The sequence below is a fragment of the Sceloporus undulatus genome, chromosome 1, assembly GCF_019175285.1.
Source record: "Sceloporus undulatus isolate JIND9_A2432 ecotype Alabama chromosome 1, SceUnd_v1.1, whole genome shotgun sequence".
Classification (NCBI taxonomy): Eukaryota; Metazoa; Chordata; class Lepidosauria; order Squamata; family Phrynosomatidae; genus Sceloporus; species Sceloporus undulatus.
In genome coordinates, this window is record NC_056522.1 from 290,977,865 (window position 1) to 290,997,678 (window position 19,814).

Below are 19,814 nucleotides of genomic sequence, written 5' to 3' on the forward strand. Positions count from 1 at the left end.
CCTACAAAAGGATGGAAGACTGAGTCAATGTTGGAGCCCTGGGATCGAATTCACAATCTTGTGGCTGCAGTACTGGCATTTAACCACAGCGTCACCAGGGCTCCAGTGCTAGCTGCCAAAATGGTACTGAATATCACATACAACCCTAAATATTTTTGTTAGTCCTGACTATAGGAAAGCTACTGAATCAACCAAACTTACCCATGTGTTGACTCACCATTCAACAATTTATTAAATGGGGCTACTCTAATTGGGACTAACAAGATTCCAGACACAGTATCAGAAGGCATTAGGGACTGTAAATTCCAACCACCAGTTTAGGAATGTAGGAAGAATGAACCCTGCTTCCTTCCTCTTTCCAACCTCCTATTGCTTTCATTTTAAAAACAAATCCTAAAGCTTCTAGTCCTCAAGATATTCCAGATGTCAACTTCAACATGACTGTAACATGCAATAGTGAATATCTCAGAGGGGATCTGACCCCAAGACACAAAATTTACCATACTTGCAAAATAAGGTATGTTCACTTTACATTCAAAAGCACGAGGGTAGGAATTGGTTCTGAAAACCAAAATCCACCAACACTGTTCAAGCTATGGGAATGAGAATGATTTACATAAAGAGTGTCAGGCACACAGAAAAAGATACAGAAAGATCCAAGAATGACTAAATGGGGATACAAATATAGGGGAGACTATAAACACAAAAGCAGTAGGAGTGATAGGTATGTACTGGGCCTGTGAAATTATACAGCTCAGTAACAGGCCTGTAGGTGCTGCTTTCCCCGGTGTATCGGGGCCTCAGCTGCCACAATGAGGACACTCGATGGCCCCTTTCTCCTCTGCGTTGCTGGGCGCAGCCATCTAAAGGCTGCACCCAGCTATGCAAAGCTGGAAGGAGCTCTGAAACAGAGCTCCTTCCGGGGCCGTGGTAAGGGCGCACTAGGTGCCCTCGTGCGGCCCCACTACATCACAACCGTGCCGCTCCGTTTAGAGGCGGCGTGGTTGTGACATAGTCATGGCAGCAGCCGTGTGGAACGGCTGCCACCATTTTGTGTGCGCTCCGCACGTGCTAGGGTTGGGGTGTGCGGAAGCGCCACCGCTTCCTAACCCTAGCATGCGCGGAGCGCACACTTTTAGGCTCGTCTATAACAGGCAATAGGCAAGGCCATATAATGCAACTCATGGCAAGAGTTGTTACTTTTCAAAATGAGCTTCTGGGTGTTACAAGCCAACAAAGTGCTGGATATACTCCAGCAAAACTAACTGAAAGTAAAACAACACAGCTGTACTGAGTGACTTTAGAGGGCTAGTAGAGGGTTGCTTACTAGGTTACTAGTAATCAAAAAACCTGCCGTCTGGACTGGTCTTCTGATCACGGCTGCAGTAGGCAGCTTTAATAATAATAATAATAATAATAATAATAATAATAATAATAATAATAGTTTTATTTATATCTTCCCACCTCTCCCAATGGAACGAGGTGGGATCACAACAGAGTTAAAAAAGTTACAGTATTCCAACATTAGACTGTGATTTCAGTGAAACATGAATTTGTAAAGCTATGATTTAAAAATTTAAATGGGCATTTACAGTTGCAATCCTATGCAAACATAGTCCAGTGTAAAGTGGGCCAAGACAATCTATTTATCCATTTTAATTTGATCTGCAGGTTATAAAGCAGAAGTCTAAAATGCAACAGGTCTTCTCTCACAATACTACAAAATTAAATAATGACTCAAAAGGAAATTGCATAGAAATATAGAACAAGGGACAATCCCAGTGTTGTGTGGTTGTACAAACTGAGGTATCACTGAAAATCAAAATCTAATGTAAAGCTCTGTCGAACTGCTGCTCCATCAAATAATGTTTGGCTACTGGCAGCACAGTGGCCCAAGAGTGCTTTCTGTTACTTCCTGTTACTTCCCATCTAGCAGTGCAAAACAGGACTGATTAAAGGCCAAACTATATGGCTGATGGTCTATGCTGGCTTTCTGCCTTAGAAGGTGAGGTTCCTGCATACACTCAGAATTTGCCACAGTTCTCTACAAAGAACAGGGTGTGAACTGAGGAAGCAAACATGCCATATCTTTAATACTCCACCCTCTTCATTACTTTGGCTTCAAAGAATATAGACAGAGATCATAACAACAGCAGCTCTAGGAAAGGTTACTTTTGGGGGCTACAACTGTGGATAGGGATTCTGGGAATTGTAGTCTAAAAAGTAACTGTACCAAATTCTTAATAACAGTAAATACTTTCTGTGCAAATTTCATTTTGCTTAGATTTATGGAAACAGCAACATAATTACAATTCCTTCCATCGGTATCTTTCTGTTTTTGAAATGAATCTATGCAACTGAAAATGTGTGGAAGACTAAAAGCCAACCAACCAACCATCCAGTGTTTATATGGCTTTAAACATGTTATTAGTCCCAACTAGAGTGTAGCCACTGTTTCACTTATCTATGTGCCAGTATGTTGTAGTGGTTTGAGCACTAGACTCTGGAGGCCATGATTCGAATCCCTACTCAGCCATGGAAACTCAGTGGGTGACCTTGAGCAAATGTCACTCTATCAGCATAAAGATGATGACAAAGGTAACAAGGTGATGAACAAATCATGCCAAGAAAACCCACAATAGGTTCATCATAAATCAGAAATGACTTGAAGACATACACAATAACAACATGTGTTGACTCCAATCAACAACAGAATAAATTAGTCTGTTCTAGTTGGAATTATGCAACAATTTTTTGCTTGTTAGTGAACAATCTTACTTAACGTTATAGCGCGCCGAAAAGCAGCGCTCTGCCTGTGCTGTCATTAGCTGTGCCGAGAAGCCCCAGCGGCCAAACCGTGAGGCTTCCTGGCACAGCTAAAAAGAAGCACCAAAATGGCGCTTCTTGTGTCGCGGAAATGATGCGATGAGGCACCAAGGGCGCATTCGACGCATCATTTTTGTGACGCTACATATGGACGTATATAGGGCGTGGCCATTTTTACGCCCCCATCACGTGCTAGGGGTTAGGCCGGTATGGACGCTAGGTCCTCGGCCAACCCCTAGCACGTGACGGGGCGCCGCAAAGGCCCGTGCGGAATGGGCCTTTGTCACACTAGGTATTTTTGCGTCAAGTACTGTTAAAGATATTAATATGTAAGTTGTTGCCTCACGCTGTTCAGTTTTGCAAACACTACTGTTGGTTACAAAGTCTTTTAACAATAATTCAAATAAAACTAGAGTAAAAATACTTCACATTCTCTATTTAGAACTGTAAGAGCATTTGTAAAGCAGCAGTGGTGTGTTTAATATTCAGTTCTAAGGAGGCTTTTTTGGTTATACATGTACATTTTTGGTGATTGCAAAGTATCTTTGGCATAATAAATATACAGTATATGATATTTCTACATTATCTGTACATGCACTTCAGCAATAAAATAATGGTGTTCTAGTACACAAAATGACAATGTCATCACAAAGAGTAAGCAAAAGTCAGGCTGACTTAAGATGCAAAAACGGTGTTGACTCAGAATGTGAGAATCTGAAAAAGAAAATAATACTTCATCCTCAGTGTGTTCCAGAACAGAAAACTAACACTGCTTTCCTGATTCTATGCCTAACCCCATGGAGTTATTTTTTTCATGAATCTTCATAATTACATACATCCAAAATGGACCATGGATGCTAAAGGTAAAGAGAAAAAAAACATAATTGCAGATATCAGGCAACTGGCTATCCTATTCAACAGTGCAAAGCAGAGTTTACAGAAGCATTCAAATAAGCCTCTAACTTGATATGTTGAACTGAAATTCAACATATCAAGCCCACCTCATACATAACTGGCACCTGTTTTCCTCAAATGGTACTTTCTCTATGATACTAAGCTAATATGCCTACCCCAAAACACAACATAAGTTTCACTTCATGTAGAGCTTGGCAAAACAAACCAGGCTATTTGGACAGCATCCTTGGTGTCTGGATATACAGTCGCCCCTCTGTTCTTGCAGATTTGGAGTCCACTTCCCTTGCCTGTTCAAGGGTGGCAAATGAAGGGGGACAAATAGTTACAGGAAAAGAAATTCCACCTAAACATTAGGAGGAACTTCCTGACAGTAAGGGCTGTTCGACAATGGAACAAACTCCCTCGGAGTGTAGTGAAAGTCTCCTTCCTTGGAGGTCTTTAAGCAGAGGCTGGATGGCCATCTGTCAGGTATGCCTTGACTGAGAGTTCCTGCATGGAAGGGGGTTGAATAGATGGCCCTTGTGATCCCTTCCAACTCTATGATTCTATGTTTCTATGAAAATGGGGCGGGCACGCATTGCCATTCAAGCCAATGGGGCTTGAATATTGGTGATTTTCCATTTTCACGGGGTGCGTGGGCCCAGAACAGATCCCCCACAAAAATGGAGGGGCGACTGTACTTTGCAGACCCCTCTCTGTTGGAACAATGTATGATCTACATAATTTTTGGTTCCTATGATAAGCATTTTCATTTCTAGATGAAATTGTGTCATTTTACCCACGGGTTTAGTACTTGCATGTTCACCAGTGACCCCTGTTCCTCTGAAAAAAGTAAGTCTTGAAAGTATTTTCCAAAGTGGGCAATTTGCTGTTATGGTATCAGAAATGGAACACAAAGGATGCAAATACATAAAAGAGTATATACTGTTGCTCACATGCAAAAACACAGGCAAGGATATTTGTTTCAATGCTTAACAGTTGAGCACAATTTTCAAAGTGCAAATATATTGAAAACATGTTATTATGATAATGTCTAAACTGTTTGCTTTTTGATAGACAGAATCCAGCAAACACTTGGTGTCTGTCAGTTAACATCCTTCTGGTGTGCACAGAACTAATCCAGCTAGAAAGTTTGGAAAACTTGTCCTTGTTGTGACCAGCTACTGCTGCACATGATTGTGTGAGGAAGTTTGATACTTCTATGAAAGTTGTGAATTCACTTGTAAGATACAACAGCCTACGTATATAAGACAGTGAGTATTTTCACATACCTTTGCTTCCTCAAGTGCAAACAAGCAGTGTTAGGTAGACATGGCTATTAGAAATGTAGCAAAATCTCAAAAATAATTGTAGATTCTTGAAATTCTATAACAAACCAAATGTACGGCTTGCAAAAGGTTTCTGGCTAGGTTTGCATGCCCATCCTATGCTGAGACTGTATATGACTGCAAAATTGTCTCAAGATTGTTCCTCCCCCAATTGTTTCTTTTCTTGGCATTTTTTTAAAAAAAAATCACAATAATAATAATAACAATATTTCTTGGAATTGGACATCTGACTATATCAAGGTATACAACATTTCATTAATAAAATATCAAGAATACATGTTCTGTACAAACATAAACAGGTTTACTACTAAGGTGGGTTAGTAACACAGCTTTGTTTACATTTTATAGCCTTGTGGATGCCTTCGTGAGGGATTCTGAAACTGTTACAATAAAATCAGAGGTAAGGAATTAAGACAAATAATATAGAAGTCAATAACCAAATTAAAGGACCCTTCAGTGGTTCTTGCCTTTACGAAATATGTTATCAATTAAACATCATATTGATTTAAAAATAATCTTTCTTTCTGTAGGGTAAATTAAGTCATTTATCCCACAGTACACATATAAGAGTTTAATTCTTTTAAAAAAATGGTGAATGCTAAATTAAAACAGCAAAGCATCTCTATGGCAATGAAATAAGATGTTTGCATAAATTTTACTCATATATTTACTGTGGAGAAAAGTTACCTGAGGAAATTACTTGGCATAAAACTAAATTATGAAAAAGCATTTCAACATTTTTATTTTTGTTGGGTAAAGATTAGGAGTGGACAAAGTATGCTCATCCAGATGTTGTTGGACTACAACTCCCAGCATTCCTCACCATTGCCAACTGTACACTGGCAACATCTGGAGGGCAGCAACTTGTCCACCACATTTTAGACTATGAAGCAATCATATACAGCATTTCTGCTACTTAGGTGTATCTGAGCCTTAAAAACTGCCCACAAAATCAGTCTGTCAGAAGGCATTTGAAGGTGCAGATTTGTGCAGCAGAAGTGCACATTTATGATATGTGTAAGACTTTCCAAGTAAAGTTCCAAATATCATTATGCTCAAATTTATCACAGCTAGAAAACTGCAAGCTATTGAACAGTCACTATGAACAGAGAATTGCAGACTAGTTGTTCTTTAACACTGAGCAATGCCTCTGTTTTTCTAAAAATAGGCACAATTTGTGTGTTGATAGTACCATTTGGCAAAAACGTCTCAAACATTCCTGTACTTGCTTACTAAGCCCTTTTTGCCTTATCTAGGTTAACTAAAAGTAGTAGATTGGGACTTCAGTTCCCAGTGTCCCTGAATTTGGTAACAGGCACACATGAATGGGACAGAGCCATCAGAGTCTGTGGCACAATTTAAAGTCCAAATAAGAGAATGATAAAAGGATACATATTCTCTTTATCAACAAATGAAGGACTACACTTCAGACTCTTGGCCTTATCAACTCATGTATACTAATGCATACATATAAACATGAGGCCATAGTTTATTTCCTTCTTTGCAACACCCTGACCTCACTGGGTAGCATCTTCTCACATTTGCACAGCATGGCATGGCCACCACTGAAAATACAGTACTTTGAGGGCTACACATCAGAAACACAATTAAGACATTCTTAGTTCCAAAAAAAGCCTAAACAATCTTAGAAAGGCAAGGTAATGAAAGAGATGCTGCAACTCCACAAACGGAAGCTTGTTTTTCAAGGTTACACAGCAGCAAAAGTACAGAACTGAAAAGGCTTGGTAGACTATCTTCAATCCATGCCATCAATCCATGCTGTCTCTTTCCAATTGTTTTAGGAATACCGTAGTTTCAAGTCCAGAAAGAAACTGATGAAAAAGACTGGACAGCTTTCACGACATGCTGAGCTGCAAGCTCATCACAGATCCTGAATCATCAAAATTTCACAGGTTGGAATTCCAGGCAGGCAGCTAGGGCTACATGAGCTCTGATAATTCTACCTTCCCTTCAGTGGCCAAGACTGCTTTTTCCATGCTGGCATCTGTCTTTCCTTCACACAGCTTTTGCTTGAGTTTATATAGTTCATACTCATGTAGTATTTTTTGTGTCAAGTACTTTTCACGCTTTATTTTGGCTTTCACTTCAGCTGGGACATCAGGAATCATCCAGGCCACAAAGAATTTGACAATGAAGACAACGTGCTGAAAGGCAGGAGAACAACACAAACAAAAGATGCAAGTAAATAACACTGAAGAATGAACAACAGGCCTTAAGTCTGACTTTTAATGCTCACTGTTGAAGGCCAAATAGATGTGAGGTTAAGTGTGTGAATGCAGTTAACAAGCATTTTTGTTTATATAAACAAAAGAAACCAAGATGGGTGGGAAGGGAAAGTTAACTCTTTTTCTACCATCATCCAGGTAAAAATTCCCTTAATAGGAGTAATGAATACTTCTACTGAATTGCAAACAAGGAGATTTGGAGGAGGGGATTTTTCTTGAGAAAGAAAAGATAGACATAAACATCCTATACTCAGTTCAAAAGCTTCTCAAGTTTCCCTTTGATTGCCATTTATATAACCAAAAAATGCTAACATTAACTGCATTCACATAATTAACCTAATATCTATTTTGGGTGTAAAACAATAGTGAAATCTGGGATGTATTGCACCATCATAGAAATGCCTATACATTGCCATTCCTAGAAGAAAAAGCCCTGATATCAAATAAACAAACCCTTTCAGCACCTTTCTTGATTCAAAAGAGGAAGATCATAGATACTGGTTGACATAGATAATTCTTAAATGGAATACAGATCATAAAATCATCATCATCATCATAATCAAACTGGAAGAACATAGAATAGTTGTGGCTATTTGTAAAATGTATCCAGGCTGCATTCACAGTTAGCTTCTATAGTTGCAGTAACTGTTCCTAATCCAGGCAACATTTGGGAGCTGAAAAGTATAAAGATAACCAGAGGCCTGTAACCTCACTGGGATGGAAATGTACTGGATTGCAAAAGAGGGGTCCCTGTTGAGATGCCACCTTGAGTCCCTGTGTGTGTGTGTGGGGGGGGGGGGCTGTGCTCCCACCTGCATTCTGGCTGGGTGTCCTCTAACCCACGCCAGGTGAGAAACAAACTCATGAACTCCGGAAGTGTATGCAGTCAAACTTTTCTTAGTTATTAATGGCCTGTTACAGACTGCCAAAATAAAGCTGCTTCGAGTCTCTTTGGAGGTATGCTATTTAAATGATGCATGGGTCCTAAGAGTCTGGAGGTCGTGCCAAAGCCTCACTCCATTCCTAAGCACTGGAGTGCAGCTTTGGCGCAGCTTCCGGATTCTTAGGATGCATGCATCATTTAAATAGCATACCTCCAAAGAGACCCGAAGCAGCTTTATTTTGGCAGTCTGTAACAGGCCAATGTGAACAGAACAAACTTCTCCCCCCCCCCCCCCAACATCCCAACACCAACAAAGCTCTAACCGCTGTGCCCTTCTTCAGGGTGTGTCCTCAGCTTGGCTGACCCTAGGAGCAAAGCACTTTTCCTGGGGTTCTCTTTTGGACTTATCCCACTCAGTGGGGACCGGGGCTTGCTCCCATCACTCTCCTTTCAGGTACCACCATTCTTTCTCCAAGGTGCTGCCTTCCTTCTCCCTCCACTCACCATCTTGAAAATGCCTGAAGTCTCCCTCCTCCTTGGGGTCTCGTAGCTACACCTCTATGTGAAGACCTATCCGCAACAACCCGTGTTGGCTCTGCAATGAGACGGGCCGCCCCTCTCTCCTGGGACTTATGGTCACCTGTCCTCTCCCTCTTCCGACTGCCTCGCCACTTCCAATTATTCCGTGTCTTCCCTTCCACCATGTGCTCAACTTTCCCTCACCTTTTATATCCGCCCCTTGGGCCCTTAACTCCGCCTCTCTCTCCTCCCTCCTCCTCATCTCGCTGCGACCAACCCTCCCTCATCCTCCCCCACCTCACTACACCCTGTACTGTAAGGAAGGCATGATATAAATAAACATAATAATAATAAATATAATAATAAACATAACAATGGAGTTTACATTTCCTGGACTTTGAAAATTTCATTATTGCCAGATGGCCAGATGGCCAGAAGGAAGAGGAGCCTGCCTGCAAAATATATCCTCCCTAGTATACATCCTTACTAAGGACAGAAACAACATGCAGGCTTCTGAGCAACATCTCCAATTGTTGTTTGTTACCCTCCTGTTTGGTTTGTGACATCTTTCCTGATGAAGAAGCCCATGGAGCTTCGAAAGCTTGCAACAAGTATATTGTGCATTTCGGTTGGCCAATAAAGGTATCACTGATGGATTTTTGTTTGCATTTGTTAAATAGCCAACACAGCTACCCCTCCATGTTTTCTGTATTCAGAGGATGTGCAGTTAGGTTTGTGAAATCCTACTGCATCTTTATAACATTTGTGGGAACAAACAATATCTGATTATGGACTCATGTGCAACTTGAGTTTGTTGAGTGTTTCCCTTCAATTCTAGTAACTTAACTGCACTTTCTTTCTTTCTTTCTTTTTTTAAAAAACTTTCTTCTATTATGTGCTAAAAAGCATTTTGTAACATCAGTAGTGTCACTTGTATTCATTAAATCCATAGTAACTCTTTGCTCTAGCTTATTGATTTCAGGAGTTGAGAAGATTTACCTCCATAATAATGATAAAAGCCATTTTGGCAGCCAGGATGTGCCAGAACTGCATTGTGTGCGTGTACTGCTTCTCATGGTCTGGTGGATATCGATAGTCCCTATACCTGTTGAATACAAACATGTCAAGGTGAAGGGTCATATTCAAACACAGACAGTTGACAAGTTCTGTGGCACTTACATTCAAGTACAGCTGTCATTTAAGAAGACTTTTTATCCTGATCTTAATGTTTTTATTTATTTATTTATTTTAAAAGCAAGGCTCTTGTAACTGGCTCATGTCTCTCATTTGCTCATTCGTTGCAAAAACAGATTGTGAAGATTTGCTAGTGGAGCTATGTACACAGGGCATGCAGCTGTCATAAGGTGATGCTTGGATAGTATTTGTATATCAGAGTGGATCAAGGGGCAGAATAAATCAGGCAAGAGAATCATATCACAGCATGGAAAGTATGATATTTATTCAGAACAAACCATCAATGCTTAAATGGTGCAAAGGGAAACCTTGAAATTCATGTGAATAAACAATACACTTCTAGAGTGGATTTTCAAGGCAAGATTTTCCCACCGACACACAATGCTGGAATAATGTATACAGAATTATGGGAAAACGCTGGAATGAAAACCCATGTGAAATCTTGCAAGCTGGTAGCTCCACACTACTACATGTATTCAACAGGGCAAAGGACTCACAGGCTCGTTCGAGAGAGAAGAATGGAGAGAACAAGAAGATGAATCTAATTCTAAGGCCCTATATCCATGGTCCCAATAAAATGGCCTCTGCCTGTCTTCTTAGTGGGGACACTGGATGATGCATGGTCCAAACGCTGGTTCTGGTGTGATCAGACTGGACAACGTCTGGCCCATTCAACACCAGACTCAGGGTATACCCCTCTTAACTTAGGGTCCAAACAGACAGGCCAAAATAAAGCTCCTTCTGGTCACTTTGGAGGTATGATGTCTAAATAACACACACATCTTAGAAAACCAGAGGCTGTGCCAAAGCTGTGCTCCAGTCCTTAGGACTGGAGTGTGGCTTTGACATGGCTTCCAGCTTCTTAGGACCCATACATCATTTAAACAGCATCCCTCCAAAGTGACCCTAAGCAGCTTTATTTTGGTCTGTCTGTTTTGGCTCTAAATTACCTGCTTGCTGTGGATCTTCCCAGAAGATCTGGATCCCTCCCTCCTGACACCAGGTGGCTGTTTAAAACATGTTCTTCTGAGCTTTCCTGTACCATCACTAGCCACTGTCAGAAAAAGGAGTCTAACCATGTGATCATTGATGTACTCCTCATACTGTCCTCAGAGTGAAGTTATCCAGGGTGGCAGCAGTTGCACTGGGTGACTCAGTGGCATGCATGTGTGAACAGCTGCCCAGTATCAGAATGGAGGACCCTCATAACTGGGGGAGGGTTGGTGCAACTCCAGGGCCAAGATACTCTGGGCTGCCCCTGGAATAGCCTGGCCAGTGCAGGCAGAGCTAAGAATAGGTTACGTAAGTAACCTCTTTATAAGGGCACTGAAAAAATTAATCATGTGATACAAAATAGTAGTTGTGTACTATTACAAAATAATATTTGTAACAGTATACAAATAGCATTTGCTTTTAGGCTAGATATAGGTGAGGAAATAATAGGGTTCCACTGAAAAATGTAAATCCATGTCAGTGCCTTCTTTTTTCATGTGCCCTTCCTGACTACACAGTTATAGCACTATGATTCCTCATTATCTGTCACATCAATGTCCTATGGAATTCTGGGGTTAGAACTTTAGCAAGGGGTATTTAGACTTATCAGAGAGCCCCAGCAACTCATCAAGTGACAAGTCCCAGCATTCCATATGAAGCAACCATATCAGTTAATGGAATCATAGCATCATACTTGTGTAGAGTGAAAGGCCACCAATTGATATGTAGTAAAAGAGTAACACCATCTTGTACTCCTCCCCAGACACTGTCCATTCATTACTATAAGAGCTGTTCAACAGTGATATAGATAGTGTCAGAAAGTGGTGGGCTCCTCACCTTGGATGTCTTTAAGCAAATATTGGATGGATATCTTTCAGGAGTAGTTTAGTTGTGCATTACTGAATGTCAGGTGTTGGAGTAGATGGCCCTTGTGGTTTCTTCCAGCTCTAACATTATATGATTCTATGTAATGATCTTATGTCACATGTTTCTTTTACCCTACATGAAAGTGTGTGTGTGTGTGTGTGGGGGGGATAAACATGAGGTTGCAGTTTTCAGTGGCAACCACAAGATTAGCACTACATTAGCACTGCATACACCACTTCTAGGCTGACTTATTGTAAATGTATGTGAGAAGGCAAAATTGAAAAGCTAAAATCACTAGACTTTCATAATTTTGCCTCCTCTTGTATTTTTCTTCTATCATATGAGTTGATCAATATATTTATACATTGTCTGCAAGAAGACAAATATGTCCCTTGCAGTTCCTGTAATAAAACAAAACCCATATTCTGATGGTTAAAGAGGCCCATCTTTTATCTTACAAAATGAAGCATAATGTGGGTTAAGGTGTGAATTTTATGCTTAAGACTAATACAGTTGTGAAATCATTTATTATAGAAACATACATACATACATACATACAAACGCAAACATGATTAGCACTTACCTGCAGTTTGTAAAGTTGCCTGGGTTTGCATCAGGTCTGTTTTTCTCTCGAAAATCTGATATTCTAAATATGGAGAGGCTGTCATTAATATATCCACTCATAGGTGAATCAGGATCAGTAGAATAGGCATAATAATACACCAGCCGAGGGATCATATCAGATGTAAAGGCTACAATGAATGCCTACAGAAAAGAAATTGTGCTCTGTTACATAAATTCATTCTCCTCACACTAAATGAAGTATCCATTATGCTAAGGATGAGAAAAAACTGATTTGATTTAGAACTGGACATGCTGCATTTTACCTACAAGTAAGTGCACAAAGCATACTAGCCTGCTAACAGTCGAACTGACTTGATTTCCCAAATACACTTGTGATAGCCACAAGTGATCATAAAAAAAAAAGAAAGAAAGAAAAGAAATCCCTAAACTTTTGTAACACATACCTATTTTGTTACTAGGAATAAATTCTTACTTTTTCCAAATATTGTATTGTTCTTTTAAACTGTGAGCTGCTTTGGGTCCCAATTTTGTAGAAAAGGAGGATATAAAATATGACTATATATAATAGGCTGACTGAAAGTCAAAATGATACAACAGAGCTTAATAGAATGATTATGAAACCATGGGTACAAAACCACACTCAGACAAGAAGGTTATGGGTGACCATTCCTCTTTCTATCCCATCACACCCAAAGCAATGAGAGGAGCTGCTGCTGCTGCTGCTGCGGCTACTACAGTTATCATCAAACTCTCAGAAGCAGTGCTTGAAAAAGTGACTGACTTTTGAACGTTACCTCATAATATCCCTCAGCCAGCATGGCCACTGGCAATTAATTATCTTAGGCTGCATTCACATTACAGAAATAATCCAGTTTGACACCACTTTAATTGTCGTGGTTCAACAGTATGGAATTCTGGGGATTGTAATTTTATGAGATATTTGGCCTTCTCTGTCAGAGAGCACTGTTGCCACAACAAATTACAATTCCCAGAATTCCATAACATTGAACCCTGGCAGTTAAAGTGGTGTCAAACTGAATTATTTCTTCAATGCATATACAGCATTAAAGATTTAGCAGAAGAAATTAGTGATAAAAGGAACATGGAGAAGGTATTTGTTTGGACTACAATATCTACAGCTACATCATCCAGAGCCCCCCAGACATTTTGTAAAATAAAGCTTTGCTCATAATTCAGCAATTAAACACAACCAATATAAACAATCAACTATTGCAGTTTAAATCCCAACATAGAAATACATGGTTGGGCTGCTATTAATTAGCAATAAATGTTTTCCAGAAGAGTCACATCTTCAATCTGAATGAAAGGCTCTAGGAGTATATCCAGTTTTGAGCCACAATTCAGGAAGCACCAGAGAAGGCATGGCACTAATTTTTCACCATCTGCAAATGGCAGTACAAGAAACACAACTATATATGGAGAGATTGGATATATCTTGTTATTCAGTCCAATGTGGGGACTAAAAATTTCCAAGAAAGTAAGGAGAAAGTTCCTTCCCTTAATTTGGATGTCCCATGTGTACTTCTCAGCCTGCTAGTTAAATCTAAACTCAGATTTAAAGCATAAGCAGCTTTGTTAATGCTACGTCTTTATTATTGTTTGTATCACAGAAATGTGATTTTCTTGAAGTGCATCACTTATCCCAGCATTATGCAACCTGTAGTTTCTTGATGAAGATCCACCTGTCAGATCCACCTGTCCCAGGCACTATGTCCACATTTTCAGAATAATAGTAATTGCAGCTCATCATTATCTGGAGATTGCCCATCCTTAGATCAGCATCACAGAATTACAATTAGCACTGACCCCTGAGGAAATGTTGATACTACCAAATTTTGTAGTGTGATCAATGTATAAGACAGATGCCTTGCTTGTTAGTATTTTTATTGTTAAAAAAAACAACGTAACTTACATTTGTGACAACGGACAAGATTGCTAACCCATTCAGGATTTCCTGCCAAATACCAATGCTGTGTGCTTTAGCTGCCACCGGTCTTTTATACTGGGTTGTTAGTTTCCAAGAATCAACTCGAATCTCCAAGATATTGTTCATCAGAGCAAGGAGTGGGGCCAAGGGAAAAGAGGCCACAAACAGAGTAATAAATCCAAATTGAATGACTGTATGAAAAAGAAAAAAAAAAGTAAATATTTTAAGGTAACCTAAAATCATACTCACTGACACAAACAATTTACTAATTGGAGGCATAAGCATGTGGCAGAAAGCAATACAATTTATGCAAGTATTCTGGAGAAAAGAGGGCATATGTTTCTGAGATAAAACGGAAGAGTTCAGCTTTAAAAGTAGTTGTAGGGGCTGTGCAGATCAGCCATTAAGGTTGGCCTGGGGTCAGAGTTGGGGCGTGGTGTCTATACGACGCATGCCCTGACTCCATCCCCATGGCAGCATGACGCCATTCCACATGTTTACATGACACAGCATGTAAACATGCTGCAGCCCTGATCCGGCACAACTGGAGGTGGCTGCAGGCCGCTCCTTAAGGGTGGTCTGCACAGTCTCATGGTTATTTATTTAGAATGTGAACACAGATTGAGTATGCTAGATGATTTTCAGCATAAAAATACAGTGCACCCTCCTATTACGCGGAGATTCTTTCCGGATCCTTCTGCGTAAGGGAAATTCTGGGTGTGCTGGAGCCCCATTAGAAGTAATGGGGCTTGCGACTGTGTGGCAGTATCTGCATGGCAGCACACGTGCACCATGAGTGCATGCCCCATTACTTCTTCCAGGGTGCACAAGGGGCTTTCCAGCATGGCTTTCAGCATATGCTGAAAGCTGCATATACCGCGCCCACAAAAAACGCAGCCTCTGCAGTTCTCTGAAAAAAGTGTAACAGAAAAAAATGTAAACTATAAAAGAAACTCACTGATTCTATAAAGCATTTACCTCTACCTTTCTCATCTCTAATGAAAGTGCTGCAGATGTGCTAGACAAAAGAAATCTTATTCACCAGCCAGCACGATGACTGAGAATGATGAGGGTTGTAGTCCAATATCTGAACTACATCTACTGGCTTTTGGCAAGCTCTTGTGCTGCAATCATGCTTCAAAAGCAGCTCTAAGACGTTTTTACCAAAATAACTGTACATTATTTCCTCCTTAATCAACCTCCTCCATTTTCTTTTTACCCATCTGTCATCTGTCCTTCTGAGCATTGGTGGAAAAGTAGGCAAGTACTTCCACACCAGGTTAGAATATTTTAAAATAGAAATCAGGAGATATACAGGTTTTTAGGAAATAATGGAAGATCAATTCTGTGGTGGCCAGACAGAAGAGGGTATAACAGATATAAAAACACAAGGAACAATGCAATATTCTTTTTATTCTATAGTAATCTCTTCTGTCCTTGAATTTTAAATTTTCATGGCCGCAGTTCAGTTACACTACTCTTATACATTTCACCTTCTTCAAGGTTTGTAGGTGTTTTTCACTGATCAGATATACTCACAAATTTATTTATTTACTTATTGGATTTATATCTTACCTTTGTCTCAACTGGGATTCAAAGTGTCTAACAATAAATTAAAAACAACAACATTTGGACAACAATTTCGTCTATAAAATATTATAATAAAAAGTTGGAAGTTGGCCTATTATCCCAGTATTTTAATTCATTAGCACAGGGAATAAAAGTTCAAACAGCATATATTTAACTGCAAACCAGCTAGCATGTACTTACTACATGCATCATGTTTGCAGGCAAAATGTTTATCTCAGCCTTGCTTGAATTGCTGCTATTGTTTCTGAGACTTTGATTACTGCTTCTCGCTTCTTGCCAGCCAGCAAAACAAAGATAAAGCAACAGTCATTCCAGCATTATTTCAAAAACAATGTTCTTCTTAGCTGCTATGTGCCATCTGTTGGCTACTATGTAAAACTGCAATGTAACAGCCTCCCACCATCTACTTCTCACACACAGTCCAGATAAGTTATGTCTATAAAGGGTCAGACTGAATTCTTCTGTGAACAGATAAAATGGGATTTATTACACATTAAGTCTGTGTTAAAGGTTAATTAAAAGTAATCTTATTCCTGTTTTGAGATTACAGATATGAAAATGGTGATAATTACACATCAAAAATGTGTAGGTGGGTGGATGGGGAGGTGGAATGTCTTCTACTGTTATTATGTAACTGCACTGTGTTTTGTGCCAAAGAAGTCAACTTTTTCTTAATGGTTAATGACATACAAAACCACAAAGCTACAATGCATACATAACCCTTTATAAACATGATGCTTTGAACAGTCCAAGTTTAGCAAGTTCTATTCCAAAGAGGTGAATTCTTATAGTTACATGGGTATCTGAATTATTTGTTGCTCATGGTGAACTTGTTGGTTCAACATGAGTACTGGGCCAAAATAATGTGAGTTTACAAGCCTCATGTTGGCAGGAACTCTAACAGCAGTGCTTTCCCCATCATAGCCACCATTTGTATTTACCCATTTCTAAGTATTCATAGAATAGGCCCAAAGCTCCAAAGGTCTGCAGGTCATGGTCCTGCTCCCATCGACTGTATAAATTCTCTGGATTGCTCCTGGCTTTTCGACGGCCCCACCAATTCCATATCCACCTGTGGTTTGGGAAGACAGAAATACAAGATAGGGCAAATTCCAGATTAAACCCAAAACAAGAGGAGAGAGTATTGTATCAAAACACCTGGTGTATGACAAAACACCTGTGTGTTTTCAAATCATTTGTTCCATAAGAGACAATGACAAGGCATGAAAAGCCCATATTACAGAATCATCATTTTCAGAATATCAAACTGCACAATTACAATAAGATAAAACAAAAGAACAGGGTTATTTCAATTGGCTCAACCCTGTGCCTGCCACCATGTGCCCCATCAGATCCATCCCTCCACTGCATGTGAGTTCAACGAAAGACTAAAGAGGAGAGATTACAAGTCAGCATTCCTTATGATGGGCTGGATGGCCATCTGTCAGGGATGATTTGATTTGGATTTCCTGCATGGCAGGGGGTTGGACTGGATGGCCCTTGTGGTCTCTTCCAACTCTATTATTCTATGATTCTATGATACCTGACACTTATGGTTCCATATGGTTGCACTATACCTTTACTCTGAACTAAGTGCACACAATGGAACATTAATTTTTGCTCTGTTTTAAAAAGGTGGTTTACTTGACATTAGTGCATAACTTACGGTACAAAGGCTTCTTGGATATTGCCCCAAATTTGTTTGCCGGCCATGATAATGGTAAGCTGTGTTGTTAATTCTATCAAGCATCCTGCAGGATCACACTAACGAAAGAAAAGTAACAAAACATGCAACTGGTCTGTCATTTGAAAAACATAGTTTTTTAAAGTGATGACTACATACATACATACATACATATATATACATATATTCTTTATTGAGATTTATTTCCATTTGTACATATATTAACTCTTAATATTGAACACAAATAATAAATAAAAGAAGTAACATCAGCTAAATTCTTGCGGTGATAACAAAACAAGGTGATACATAATACATTGGCTTATTGATTCCCTCTTATTACGTTCAATTCCTTGCCTAATTTTCATATATCCAAAGTCAAAAATTATAACATTTTGTGGAGTATCAAATATGTCCAGAATAACCTTGATAATTTACCTATCTATCTTTATGTTAGTTTCTACCATTTCATTTCTTGTCTCTGTCTTTTCTTCTAGGTATCCTAATTACCCAAAGTCCTTTATATCCTTTATCTGTTCTAACTTTCAAGTAATATTGCTTCTTATAACAATTCTTCATTTACATTACATTTCTTAAACCAGTATTTTTCTATTGGGTCCCAATCCTTTAAATTCTTTTCCTTATTTTTGTTATTAATCAACATTGTTAATTTGTCTAACTCTTTCATTTCCATCACTTTCTGAAACCAATTGTCTATCGTGGGTATAGTTAAAGTGATAACTTTTATGCAGTATTATTTTCTTATTTTTCAGTTTCTTAAGGAAGGGAGATCTGACCTTACTCATAGTTTATGTTGAGTATTTCTTTTCTTTTAGGACCTACCTTCCTAAAAGAGATTAAGAATTAAGAAAATAATAACATATACTTATGTCTCTGGAACTGCTGAGAGAGTAACCTCATAACTGATGCCAAACTGACAAAATATTTGGGGATTGCATTAACAGGAAAAAACTCAGACTTATTTAAAAATAATTATGAGAAAATTGGAGAAAAATTAAAATGGATTTAATGAAATGGAAAGATTTAAAATTATCACTAAATGGAAAAAATGCATCTATAAAAAGGAATGTACTTCCCAAACTACTATACTTATTTTAGACAATCCCTATAATTTATGATGAAAAAGTTTTCAATGATTGGCAAAAGGAAATGTCAAGATGCATTTGGGCTGGAAGAAAACCAAGAATCAAAATAAAACTATTACAGGATATTAAAGAAAGGGGAGGACTAGGACTACCAAATTTAAAAATTGTATTATAGAGCGGCCTGTTTAGTTTGGATCCAAGATGAGATCATGTTAAAAAGTACAAATTTGTTAAAATTGGAAAAGGGTGGGTTACGGTTTGGCTGGCATGCCTATTTATGAAAGTGTAAATAAAGACTTTAATAATCATTTTATTAGAAGATCTCTATTAAAGGTGTGGAAGATATATAAGGAAAGATGTTAACCCAAAACACCAACTTGGATCTCCCCACATGAGGCTATGTATAATAAATAAAATTTTATGGAAAACACATGGATAAAATTTGGTGATTTAATTAAATACCAGGAAGATCAAATTGAAATTCTAACACAAGAGGAATTGGAAGACAAGGGTTTTAAGGGCCACTGGTTATTATTTAGACAATTAAGAGAAAAATTAAAAATTGAAATTTAAAAAAATGGAAGGCAGAGCAATTTAACTGAATTAGAAAAAAAATTAATAAAGGAAAAACAGCAAACCCTTTCTAATATTTCTAAAATATTATTAAAATGGGATACAGAAGATGAATTTATCAAGGAGCTGATGATTCAATGGGCAATAAACATTGGTCATAATATTGACATAGACAAATGGGAGAAAGTTTGGAAAACAACAAGCAAGATCACATTAGTGCAAAATATAAGAGAAAATATTTTAAAAATGCATTATAGATGGCACCTGTCTCTGGCTAAATTATCAAAAATGTGTAAAAAAAATGAATCCAAATTGCTGGAAAGGCCAGAACGAAATTGGTTCTTTCTATTACCAATGGTGGACTTGTAAAAAAGCTAAAACATTTTGGAGATCAATTCATATAGAAATTGAAAAATTTTTGAATGTGAAATTAAATATGAGCCCAGAATTGTACTTACTGACTATGATAGAAAAGGATACGAATATGAACAAATCAAAAGAAAGACTATTATTTTATATGATAATAGCTGCAAGGTTAGAGTATGCCAGCATGTGGAAAA

At 38.7% G+C, this 19,814-nt stretch overlaps 1 protein-coding gene across 5 annotated transcripts in view; it reads right to left on the minus strand.

Annotated features, from left to right (window-relative positions):
* Positions 1-5,249: 5,249 nt before the first annotated feature.
* Positions 5,250-19,814, minus strand: part of ANO5 (anoctamin 5) — an 80,065-nt gene continuing 65,500 nt past the window's right edge. For all 5 annotated transcript variants that reach the window (XM_042440326.1, XM_042440320.1, XM_042440312.1 and 2 more), the window contains 6 exons: positions 17,561-17,658; positions 16,836-16,966; positions 14,290-14,495; positions 12,355-12,536; positions 9,717-9,822; positions 5,250-7,234 (listed from right to left, as the gene is read on the minus strand). In XM_042440326.1, coding sequence (XP_042296260.1) covers positions 7,010-7,234; positions 9,717-9,822; positions 12,355-12,536; positions 14,290-14,495; positions 16,836-16,966; positions 17,561-17,658 — 948 coding nt within the window. In that variant the 3' untranslated portion in view covers positions 5,250-7,009. The remainder of the gene's footprint in view (positions 7,235-9,716; positions 9,823-12,354; positions 12,537-14,289; positions 14,496-16,835; positions 16,967-17,560; positions 17,659-19,814) is intronic.